Below are 12,500 nucleotides of genomic sequence, written 5' to 3' on the forward strand. Positions count from 1 at the left end.
TCACAACACATTTTTCATTAAAACAAACTATCTCTTCACATAAAAAAAACAATGAACATCTTTCTCCTCCTGATCATTGAAGGCCAATTAATTAATTGGGCTTAATTGTATATTACATTTCAAACAATACTGTTGCACTTATTTATCATGTTAATTGCAACGTTAAATAAAAAGACAATAAATTATTACTGAAATCATCAAGATGCCTAATGTGGGATTTGGGATGGGGCAGGCCTGCCTCGTGTCTCTGGAGTGGGTGATTTCCTGGGATAAATCAGTGCTCATTCGGCAAAGACGCAGCTGACGCGAGAGCATCGCTGCTGGAATCAGGGAGATACAGGTTCATGGATCATGGAAATCTTTCCACTGTGTTTCCATGTTTGTAGCACACAGTCTACACCTAAAACACCTAAAACGTGGTACAAACCAGAAAATGTTAAAAATCAATGTTCCACAGTTACAGTCTGTGATCTAAACCCAGGAATTTTACCTCCAGAACTATTTGATTATGCTGCAGCTTTTTTTGTTGCTTCCCACACGACGTCCAGGGGTAAGAGCCCCTCCATCCATGGTTTTCCCTGTCCACCCGCTCACAGAAACAGTCAGAAGCAGCAGGGGCCAGAGGGGTGCTGGAAACCAGCTCCTGCATCCTTTCTTTAAAACAATGTTAAATATATTCCCTTGTCAACCACATCCTTCTTTTGTTTGAAGCAGTGAAAAATGTTATTGCTGTACTCCACTGCCCCGCTCTCAGCACTGGCTGTGCCCTCTCTCCAGCCCGTGTGATGGACTGATGGTTGTTTGTGACACCCTGAAAGAGGCTCATCTGCAAAAGTATAAAACATCAGCCTCGCAGCCATGGTGGGGGAGAGCAGACAATACAGTTTATCTCCCTCCAACATGCGCTGATGGGGTGGCTCTGAATTACAGCCGACAGTGTTCTCTGCTAAGGACATTTTTTTCCCCAGAATTACCTTTTCCGCACTCTTAAAAATGAAATTGTGTGAGGTGTTCATCCTAATAAATAGTTTGTCTTTATGCTTTTCTTGAAAAACCTTCTCTACATATTATTTTAAACACCGATATCAAAACTGAAACCATCGATCTCCCACCTGCAATGAAACGATTCTGGGAGACAATTTTCCTTGCAGCTCAGTAAAGTGCCATGGCAGCAGGATTTCCAGTCAGCAGCTTAATCTGGGGGGAGGATGACCCAAAACACTCACTAATTAAGTGTTTGAGGGAGAAAATGTTCTGCCATGAATCTGCCCCCAGCGTGTACAAGGTACTGACAGTACAAGAGAGAAACACTTGGGATCATTGTTAGGAGAGGCTACAGAGGAGCCTGGCTCAGCCAGGGAAAGGACAAAGCCTCTTCATCAAAGACGAGCCAACAGCTCCAGAGTTTGGAAAGACATCCCTTAATGTTATTTATTCCTTTTTCCAGCTCTTTGGCCCTCCAGGGTATTTGCAGCACAGGAGGTAAATGGGGCATGGTGACAGGCACGGCAAGGTCCAAGGGACACTTGGTCAAGGCTGAAAATACACACACTTAGAGATCCTCCATGAAAGCCCTGAGCGAGGTGCAGCTCAGTCACTTCCTCGGATGCCATTGCTTGTCCCCTGTGATGCTGCTCCTGCCAGGGTTTCAATGACTGCTCAATTCACTCTGAGTTCTGGATTGCATCCTCTGAGTTCTGCTGTCAGTCACCAGAGCAGTGTGTGGGGGCCTGCTCTGTGGTGCCTGCTCAGAGCTCATCTGCTACATGGCCTCAAAAATACACACCCTTTTCAGTAAAAGAAAGACACCTCCAGCCCAGTTCGACCTAGGAAATACCAACTAACCCTGCAGTACTGCCATGCAGCCTCTGGAAGTGCCTTTGGAAATCAAAGATTACAATATCCATGGTGTTCATGCTCTCTGGCTGTGACAGCAGATCCATCAGGAACTCAAGCAACCAGCTGATCACAGGCACTCCCTCTCTCTCATACATGCTCCTCTCCTGTTACATGATACATGGCCCCATTTCCAGGCTCTACCATATCAACCCGACTTTTTCCAAGTCATTTTTAACATCTTGCCAGAGCGACGATCCAGCCGTGCCAAGGGCCCAGCCCTGCATCCCTGGTGCCAGGCTGGCTGGGCAGCACTGCCCTCGGACCAGGCTGGCAATGTCACCCAGCGAGGCTGAGCTTGCTGGATGCAGTGCCATGGAGGGCACAATGCAGCTACTCCCACTGCTCACTCAGACTGCCTAATGGCTTCAAGAAACCACTAATTCATGTCTGTATCAAATATTAAAAAGACAAACCTATATTCCTGTCACAGGCTCTCTGCCACTGCTGGGTTGTTGGACCATCTGCCTGCCTTTTATTTCATTCTATACATTAAATCTTATCAAACAACCAATTAAGAAAGAAATCAGATCTATTAGCACTAGAAGCAATCAGTTATGGCTTCTCAAATGTTCCATCTCATTTCCTACAGTCACTTCAGCCTTATCTTGATCTGTCTTTTTATCTGTCCACACCAAGGAATCACTGAGCCCCTCCCTGCCAGGCAGGACTCACCACTGGGTGCAGAGGGAACAGCTCTTCAGCAGGTCTGGTGGGTCTTTTCCCCTGTCATCCTGCCCAACTACATTAACCAAAACTGAAGAACTTTTTGTTTGTTTAAGTTGGTGTGGATGGCATGGCCTCTCCTGACCATACAGCAGGCTGCCTTGGATCACGTTGAAGATTTCTGGACGCCACTTACTGAAGGAATTGCCACAAACCATTTCGTGCCAGGACTGAAACCAGCAGCGAGATGAAGGCTGCAGACCACAGTGCCCTGGCACTCTGTGCTCTCAGGCTGTTTGGCTGGTTCCAGGCACGCCCAGCAGCCGCAGGGATGCCTGAGGGCACGGGAGAGCAGCAGCCACCACGGGGCTGCAGTGCTTGTGTGATGCTAAGGGCGAAGGAGGAGCAATGTCAGAGGGAACAAGCTGTGCACTGAATTTTCCTCAAAAACTTCCTGCCCATCACCACAGCTATTTGCAAATGGACTGGGAGAAACTGCCTCCCTCCCCAGCCTGTGCCTTCCCCTGGCACCGAGCACAGGCACTTCCACCCCAGTCGGAGTGGGGCACGTGCTGCGTGCCAGGGCACAGGCAAGGAGACAGCAAGGCACACACGTGTCCTGGGGCAGTGCTGCCAGGGCTGCTGCTGTGGGTGCAGCCAATGTCAAGCAATTCCAAATTTGGAGGAGCTGGGCAGACTTTCATTTGAAAGTCTTCAATAAAGTGCCTGAATTTTTCATGCATTCAATGGAGGCCTATAAAGTAAATCTCAACTCAGGCCTTAATTATAAAGCTAAAGGTTGCATTGCTAATAATGCCGATACTGCAGCCTGCAATCATTAATAGTTAACACACGCGCCGCAGGCACCATTCCTCTCAAGGACCTGAAATATTGATAAGGGAGCTGAGGGAGCAGGGAGAAGCCAGCACACCGGCCCTCAGCACAGGAGCAGGGGCTGGAGAACTTGGAGGCTGCAGGGCACTTCCCTGCCACACCAGCTCAAGTTCTTCCCCAAGCTGCGCAAGCCAGATTTGTGTGAGAATAATTGGGGTTTCTAGCAAACACACATGGAATGCCAAGAGGTGTTTTGCTTTTTGAGCTGCCTGGTGAAGGAAAACTCGATGGTGTCATCAGCCTGAGCACCGCTGCGGGACACCAGTGTGAGCTGTACAGGTACTTTGGCCCACAGGGAAAGCAGCTGCAGCCAACGATGGCACAGTCCTGACTGGGGAGGTGCTGGGTTTCTTGCATTAACTTCACACTAACAGCTGTTATCTGTGGTAAAAGGAGCAAATCTGCCTCATGCAGTTCTGCCACAGAGGAGCCACTTGTGTCACTCACTTCAGCATAGCTAGAGGCTGAATTTCTGACTGGCTTAGAAAAACAACTTTGAGCAATCAAAGAAATTCGGATCTATAAAGATAGATCCTAAATTTGTCAATAAACCATCCTTTCCCCGAAATCCTGCTCAGTTGCAATGAATTCAGATCAGAGCAAGGCTCAGCCAGGAGCGTCGCTGCTGTGCAGAGGGAGGGCTGATGTGAAGTGGGGCGCAGACCTTGTTGCTTTTTATTTTTATCTTCTTCTCTGTGCACAGAGCCTTTGTACCCCAGCACAGCCCCAGCCACCACAGGCAGGCAGCCTTTCCTGCAGAGCTCAGCCACATCCCATCACCCTGCAAAGCTCCTCATGGCCAACACACAAATATGAAGGGGTGACAGGTGCTTTGGGCAGGCCCAGCTCTGTACTTGCCTCCACTGGAACCACCTCCCAGAGCCTGGAGGGAGGTGCCAGCATTGCAAGGGGAACCAGGAGATTGACACACGTGGGTGCAGGGGCTCCTCCCTGCTGCTTACCTGTGATACCGTGATGCTGCATTTCTTTGCCAGCTCTTCTTTGGCTTCTTCACTGGGGTAGGGGTTACTGAGGTGGGAGTAAAAGTACTCGTTCAAGATTTCTGTGGCTTGTTTACTGAAGTTACGCCTTTTCCGTCTGAAATGAGAAAAGGAAAACACCACTGTTCCTCCAGATGCCAGCAGGTCCCTGGCAGGGCTGGATGAGGAGCAGCAGCCCTCGTTTCACAGCCCGTGCTGCAGCACAGAACAACACAGCAGAGCTGTCCTGGCACCCTGATCCCTTTGGGCTCCGCGACACCATGGGAGGGAGCAGCAGGCAGCAACAGCACGTCCTGCACCCAGCCCCAGGGGGCTCTGGACTCTGCCTCTGGCTTCACACCCCCACCTCCCCACAGGGTTCATCCCATGGGAGCACAGGCCACCTTCACGTGCTGTGGCAGAAAAGGTGAGGCAGGTGCTGAGCCAGCAGCCTCCCTTGTGCCTCCTCCACAGCGGGGTACACAGCCCAGCCCAAAGCTCCCGGCCACGCAGGCCCTGTGTGCCAGCAGCAGCCTGGCAGACCTCCTTCCCTTCAGCACACGTCAGCTGGGGCCCTGCACAGCTCCCCGGGGTGAGGATGGTACAACAGGATGGGGCAGCCGTGCTGATGTGTCCTCACATGGCCTCCCCGAGCTAATTGGCTTCCAACAGCAAGTGGATTCCAGGGCTTTGTGAGCGAGACCCATCTGTGCCCCCTCCTGCCACGGGCTGCACGGGGCCCAGGCCCTGGCCCACATGGGACATGGGACAGCCCCCAGGGGTGTCACCTGGCCGGAGCACGGAGCCTTGCAGAGAGCAGCCACACGTGCTCCGGCCCAGGAGCCTCCAGCCCTCGCCACGGGGGCAGCCGACCTGGGTGACGATGGCAGCACCTGCTCAGCTGCAGCGCCATCCCTCCGTGCCAAGGGCTGCTCTCCTTTAGCAGAACATCCTCTGGAAGGCTCCAGTGAAACATTTCCTTGGAGCTCCTTCCCCCAGGGCTGTTGCAATCACCGCCGGCGCCCCAGGCCAGCCGGCAGCCGAGCGCAATCCCCAGCGCTCTCTTGCCGAGTATCGCGGTGCTGCTAACTGCACTGCATCCTGGAGCAGGCAGGCTCCCTCCCTAGAGCTCTGTTTATCTCATTACTATGCTTCCGCTCATTTTGCCTTATTTACCTTCCTCCTTTTTAGAGAAATCACTTTAAAATGTACATCTGCAGGCTCTACCTTTGCGTTCCTGGAGCTCTCCATAGACATCTCCTCCAACTGCCTGCAATTACCCTGATTTCCCACACCTGCCAGTGACCTCCTTGTTAATAACATTATTTTGGCCTTGTTTAGCTCCTCACAGCTTTCAGGTGTGAAGTGTGAGCTGCTGGAGGAGGGAGGCTCCGTGTGGCGCCTGCTGCTCCTCCCTGTTCCGCCCGCTCCGCTCCTGCTCTGCCAGGCCCCTGCAGCTGCCGGGGCCCCGCTCTGCAGACAGGAGCCCTGCGAAGGGGATGGGGCTGGGGATCACTATCCCACCTCATCAGGCTTCAAAACAATTCTGACTGTGCCTAAACCCCCCTCCTAATCCCTGTCTGCCTGCCTCCTGGCAGCTTGTGGAGCAAGCAGCCCACTGATGCCGCTGTGGGTCCTGGGGACAGGCGTTGAGCTCCAACAGTGGTGCAGGTGTCCAAGGTGGGGAAAACAAGCGCAGTCTTTGCACTAAAGTTTGAAGAAAAGACCTTGTTGCTTCTGAAGGCCTACTCTGCAGGGGTTCTCTTCCACAGCAGCTGTGGATGAAGGCTTTTGTTGGGACAGAGCAACCTCTCCCACCCATCCCTGCTGACATGGGACACCACTGCCAGTATGGCCAGGCTCTCCTGGGCTGCCCAGAAATTACTGCTTCCCCCCAAAAAGAGACAAGGGCACTTGCCTCTGCCTTACCTGGCATCAAGGAACCTTGATCTTAAAATCATTACTGCTTCACAAGTGCTTTGTTTGAGCTGCATCTGGATGGAGCTGAATTTTCGATGAATGATGCCCACCATCCTTTCAATCTCCTTGGGAGAAATGGGACGTGTCCGGCTCTGTTCTCTGAGGAGGTTCATTACATGAGTGGTAAATTCATTACATGCCTGTGGAGGAAGAAGAGGCTCAGACGTGGGTTTGTGCTGTCCCACAAGGACACAAGCTCCGGCCTGGCTGTTGGGGGAAGGCAGCACTGGGGGCTGGGGGACCCCTCACATGGCCCTGTCCCCTCCACATGCGTGTGGCCACGGGATCCCACCCTGTCCAGGAGACCTGCAGCTGTCCTGGGGCAGCCAGGGGAGCCAGTGACCAGGGCCCTGCTCCCGCTGTGCTCATCCCTTTCCCCATTCCCAGCCAGGCCCCCGCCGAGAGGAGCAGTCGGAGCAGCCCCCGTTCCAGCTGCAGGCAGGGGCAGGGTGGGAATGGGGCCCCGCACACCTCACAGCCAGGGGGGCAATGCCCCGAGCCCTGTGCCTCAGTACCCCCTGCAGCACCGCGGGACCTGAGACCTTTCTGAGGCACCGTGTGTCCCTGTCCGGGGGGGTCAGTGACACTGTGCCCCAGCCTGGCCCACGTGTGCGGCCGAGGCACTGAGGGAGGGCACGGGGAGCCCCGGATTAGCACTCCCAGTCTGTGACATGCTGATGTAAACTTCAGACTGAGCCATCACCAGGAGCCCCCTCCACACATCCTGCCCTCCTGACTTCCCTTTGCAGGCTGGAGCCTGACAGAAACTCTGCTAGCTCCCCTCTTCCCTCTAAAGCCAGGCTGCAAAATATGTACCTAATATGTCTGACAACCACATTTTCAAGGATTCTCCAACATTTCAATAGATTATGTGATGGAAGGAGTTAAAAGTGAAAAGTTTATGCATCTAAAACCTCATAATTTCCTATAACATTTGCTGAACGTCTCACAACTTATTAAGTGAAGCCATCTATGAATGCAAATGCTGATTAGCAATTTGGCAATAGCCCAACATTCGCAGAATTCACATAGCTTTTCTTTAAACCAGTAGTTCATACATGATTAATTAGAACATCTCATTTATGTAGTGTGCACTTTAGCTCATTACTCTAAGTAAAATTCGTTAAGTATTTACATTTAGATAATTAAAATCTGGGTACACCCTTAAGAAAGATGCATACACTTCAGGCAAAGTGATTTTTTTTCTTTACACTACTGAAAGTAAATTACAGGCTAATTTACATCCTCGCAGCACCCGTTGGAGGCAGCGCTCACGAGCCCTGGTGCAGAGCCCTTCGCTCGCCGAGGGCGCCGAGCCCGCTGCTCGTCCCAGCACCCGCCAGCCCCGCCTTTGCCAGGGCTCCCCGGGCACCAGGTGAAGGAGTTGGGCATTTCTCACCCTCACTTCCCACCGGCACATCCTTTCCATCATCAGGGCACAACCTGAGCATGCGGAAGTTCAGGTCCAGCCCTCTGACCGGCGGCAGGACCGATGACACCAGCTTTGGCTCACCCGGGACATGTTGCACAGAAGGGAAGGGGACACGGGCACCAAACTGCAGCAGCTCTCCCCCTGAGATCAGGCAGCAGCTCTGATAGTTCCAAAATACAGCTGAACCCAAGAATTTGGCACTGGATGGATGTTCCAGGCACACGGTTTGCCACAAGCCTCCTTCTTTTCAGATCCCAGGAATTCAATTTTAAAGTACAATAAAATTGGCAACTGTTGCCTTAGAAATATTTTCAGGTATGCCTTTTCTATAAGAGATTTAGTATCAAAAACTGGACTTTGAAAAGCAAAAATTATTGTCTTGCTTTCAAGAAGCAAAAACCTTTCCCTGACTTTACTTAACTTGCCTGATGAGACTTGGTTTGGCTACAACTGCTTGGAGAGCCTGGGTTTAATTCATCTCCACCAGCACCTCCCCTCTGCAGAGCTGCCTCACACAGCACAGTGGGAGGAAGCTCAGAAGACTCTGATGCTTTGTCTTGTTTCTCTTGTTTATTTATAGCGTCCAAGCTACTTGATCCCTTTTCCAGGACTATTTTTCAGGCCTCTGCTTGGTGCCCAAGACATTATTAATAATGTCAGGTTATAAGTGATGGCCTTGTTAACCTGCTCAGAAACCTTGGAGGAGCAGGGATGCTCCTGCTGCCTCAGTGCTTCATCACAAGTGCACAGGAAAAAGAGAGGAAATGGCCCAAAACAATGTTGAGGGGCAAGGTGGCAGCCAGTGCTCTGTGAGGCTGGTGGTGGCTTCTGAGCTGCCACACCTCACCCCAATTCGGGGTGAATTCAGGAGACATCTGTGAACTTGGGAAGTGGGTTCCCAGCTGCTCCAGGAGGCCTGGGACCCTTACAGTACTTTTGCCTACAGCAAAAAATGTATTTCAGTGTAATTACAGCAGATAGCTTTCAATATGTCATCTCTGTTATAGGAGCTGTAAATTATGGAAGGCGCTGCCTGTGCGTGGCCATTTCTCCCGGCGCCCGGCGAGGGAGCGCTGGGTGATGGCGTGACACACTTTCCATTTCTCTTTCCCTTTTTTTTTTTTTTTCTTTCCTGAGTGCATTCCCCTGACTGGCAACAAATATCAGGATCAAACTCTGCCTGGAAAGCGTCTCCAGGAAGGCGCTCTGGTTCCTGCTGCCGTGGGACGGCGGGAGTGCCCGCGCCGGGCAGGATGGCAGGAGCGGCTCTGCGGCGCGGGCAGGTGCCCAGCGCGGGCTCCCTGCTGCAGGAGGGTCCTGCCTCCCAGAACCTGTGGCGCCAGAGGCTGAGATGCCAAGCCCTGGCTGCCCCTCGGGCACTGCAGTGAGACAAACCAGCAGGAGACAGTTTGCTGCCAGGCTGGGGAAATCATCATATGTCTGTTGAGCAGACGTGGCTGGGTGTCAGGATCCATGGGGAAGCATGCATGTCTCATCCTCAGCTCTACCTCTCTCTCCTGCTCCAGCAGCATTTGAGCATCCTCCAAAATTTCCTGTGGTGTGGACGAATGGCTGTGACATTTCAGCCGAAACCTTTGTAAATGGAGCTACAGGGCAAAAAATGCTCCTGCTTCCCCCACGTCATTAAACTTATTAAAGTCCAAGGATGTTTGCCAGGAAGCAGCTGCAAGCACCGAGCTGCCGCCTCTCTGGCCCAGATCTGCCTGCAGCCTGTGTGCTGTGCCTGTGTGAGGCACGTTAATGCCACAGCCACCCCCAACCCAACGCTAGGCTGCACCCGGCGGGGCGAGGAGGGCTCAGGGCTCCAGCCAGGACTGCTGGGGCCCTGCGGGGTCAGGGGAGAACAGCAGATTTCCACAAAGACCCTGGCAGGTGATTGCTCAGTTATTTGTTCTGCACTCGAACAACACAGTGAAAGAGACAGCACAGACAAGGCAGTGTCACTGGCACCTGAGGCACACGGTGCTGCTGGCACCTGGCAGCATGTGGCAAACATTCCCAGTGCCAGCAGCATGGCCAGTGTGTTGGGTCACCAGGTCCCAGTGGTGAACACAAACCTACAGGTCTCTGCAGCATGCTCTTCATTCCAAACAAAGACACTGTGCTGGCATCTGCCTGAACCAGGATTTTCCCGTCCCAAAGCCTGGGCCAGGTGCTCTGCTGACGCCTGACTGCCCACTGTCTTCCAACCTGCTGCAGCTGACCTGCCGTGGCCAAGTCTGGTGCCAGTCTCCTGCCACCTGCTCCAGGAGCCTGTGGGCTGAGACGGCCAGTGCAGCCCTTGTCTGCCTGTGCTCCCCAGCTTGCCAGACCCAGCTGTGTGAGACCTCATCAGGGCAGAGGGTGGCACTGAGTGACAGACATCTCTCCTCATCTCTGCCTTCTATGGGCTGGGCAAAGGGGAGAAACACGGGTTTGGGTGCTGCTCTTGTGCAGTTACAGACAACAGAAAACACTCAGGCATGCAAGACATGCGTCCTGGCTCCAGCCAGCAGCTCCTTGGAGCCCGACAGACTCCCATCGTGGCTCTCTATGGGCTGAGGCGTGGGGAAGGGGAGGAAGGGTTGTGGTCCAGAGTGGGCAGTGGTGGGCACTGGCAAGCAGAGGAGAGCAGTGTCAGGTACACGAACAACTGAGAGGCTGATGTCTGACCTGTTCATATTTCTCCAGCTCTGTGTGATAGATTTGTCTGATCTGGGTCAATTTGGCTCTGTAATCTGAGTGTTCAATAGAGTTATCTGAAGACCCTCCAGAGGCTGCTGCGGCTGCAGCTGCTGCCGCCGATCCCCCACCTTTCTCCGGACCTGAGACTCCTTCTGCCAGAAGCATATTGTCTAGTCTCATTAGCTGAGGATCGGGAGGGTCTTCCTCCTGGGCTCCTCGGATGCTCAAACCTTGGGCAGAAAAGAGAGAACAAGAGAAAACACAGTCAGTACTTCTGCATCTGCCCAGCCACTGCCCGCTCGCTGCCCGCTCACTGACCGCCTGCCTCGAGCCCCCTGTGACACCCGCCTGCCCTGGGCCATGGGCACAGCCCTGCCCCAGCACCCACGGGCACAGCCCTGGCCTGAGCACAGCCCCAGCCCTGCCCCAGCACCCATGGGCACAGCCCTGCCCCAGCCCTGCCCCAGCACCCACGGGCACAGCCCTGCCCCAGCCCTGCCCCAGCACCCACGGGCACAGCCCTGCCCCAGCCCTGCCCCAGCCCTGCCCCAGCACCCACAGGCACAGCCCTGGCCCCAGCACAGCAGCCAGCCCCATAAGACACAGTCTAGCAGTGCCATGGGGGGATGGCAGTGCCACAGGACCTCTCTGCTCCCATACACAGCAGGAACACATCAGTAGGCTGTGCCATATGTGCCAGCAACACACAGCTGCCAGGCATGGACCTGGGCACCAGCAATGTGCTCCGTGCACTCGGGGGGAAGCACAGGATTCCACACTGACTGTCTCAAAGAGGACACGCAGTGGGAGATGACCCCTCACTGGCCAACTTTCCAACTCAAGAAAGCACAAGGTATTAATCTTGCTCTAAAATACACATTTTAAACCTGTCACCTTCATTTAAAACTGTAATTCCATATAATTTCATGGGAATAATAAAAATGTCTCATCATCTTTTTAAATTATTTCTGTTGCCTATTCAGGGGTCCACAGGCACAAGCTGATGATACCAGACATTGTCCCGGCGTGTCCCTGAGCTGGCACACACATGCTGGGGACAGCCCTGGCACGGCTCAGGCCACCCAGGCTGCAGCCAGGGAAGGTGATGCCGCACCTGGGAGTCCCTGCAGCAGCAGGGGTGGTGGTGCCTGGCCAAGGGAGCTCTGCACCCATCCCTCATTCCCTTGTCTGCCAGGCCCCACTGCCTCGGCACAGCTCCTGGCCCGCAGTGCCATACACAGGGGTGATTTCCTTGGTGAGTTGTTCCCCTGTTTGTCATTCTCCTCCTCTGCTCTGCTGTCAGCACGTTCAATAACATCCTGGTTTTAGTCCACTCAAGCTCTCCTTCCCTTCTCATCAATGATTTTGGCTGTTGTTTTTCCTTTTAGCTTCTGGACCCTTTCTCAGTCCATGTTTACCGTGCTCTATTCCAGCTGTTACTCCTCAGCTGCATTTCTGCTCTCACCATGGAACTCATCTCCCTCCCACTATCCCATCAGAGTCCCACTCTGCTCCCAAATGCAGATGCCTAGCCAAAACCTGCAGCACAATAATTTGGTACAATTGCAGTGATTTCTGCATCATGTACTTCCATCATCAGGCCAAAGTGAGAGGGCTTCGTCCAAAGCGACACGGTCCACCCAGACTGAAATTAATATTCCAGAGCCCCAGCCCTTGTCTGTAAACCTGAGTCAGTAAGTGAGCAGCCCCCAGGGCTCCCCAGCAGGAGCTGGTGCTGCACTGAGGCAGGAGCTGCGAGGGGCCCGAAGCACAGCAGGAGGAAGCTCGGCCGTGAGGGCAGTGACGAAGCCACTCGGGAGTTTCGCACGCAGCCCAGCGCGTCTCGGGGGCTGGTGGCACAGGGGTGGCATACTGTGCTCATCTTCATCCTGTGCAATGCTCCCACGTCCAGAGCATCCCACCCTGCGCAGGAGCCCGCAGACACCCACAGGCAAAGGGATGACAGT

At 53.5% G+C, this 12,500-nt stretch overlaps 1 protein-coding gene across 6 annotated transcripts in view; it reads right to left on the reverse strand.

Moving 5' to 3' along the window:
* The window catches only part of PBX3 (PBX homeobox 3), a 102,024-nt gene that overhangs the window by 8,637 nt on the left and 80,887 nt on the right, over positions 1–12,500 (reverse strand). For all 6 annotated transcript variants that reach the window (XM_053996406.1, XM_053996404.1, XM_053996405.1 and 3 more), the window contains 3 exons: positions 10,522–10,763; positions 6,366–6,556; positions 4,419–4,554 (listed from right to left, as the gene is read on the reverse strand). In XM_053996406.1, the coding sequence (XP_053852381.1) occupies positions 4,419–4,554; positions 6,366–6,556; positions 10,522–10,763 (569 nt within the window). The remainder of the gene's footprint in view (positions 1–4,418; positions 4,555–6,365; positions 6,557–10,521; positions 10,764–12,500) is intronic.

Source organism: Vidua macroura, chromosome 21 (assembly GCF_024509145.1).
Source record: "Vidua macroura isolate BioBank_ID:100142 chromosome 21, ASM2450914v1, whole genome shotgun sequence".
Taxonomy (NCBI): domain Eukaryota; kingdom Metazoa; phylum Chordata; class Aves; order Passeriformes; family Viduidae; genus Vidua; species Vidua macroura.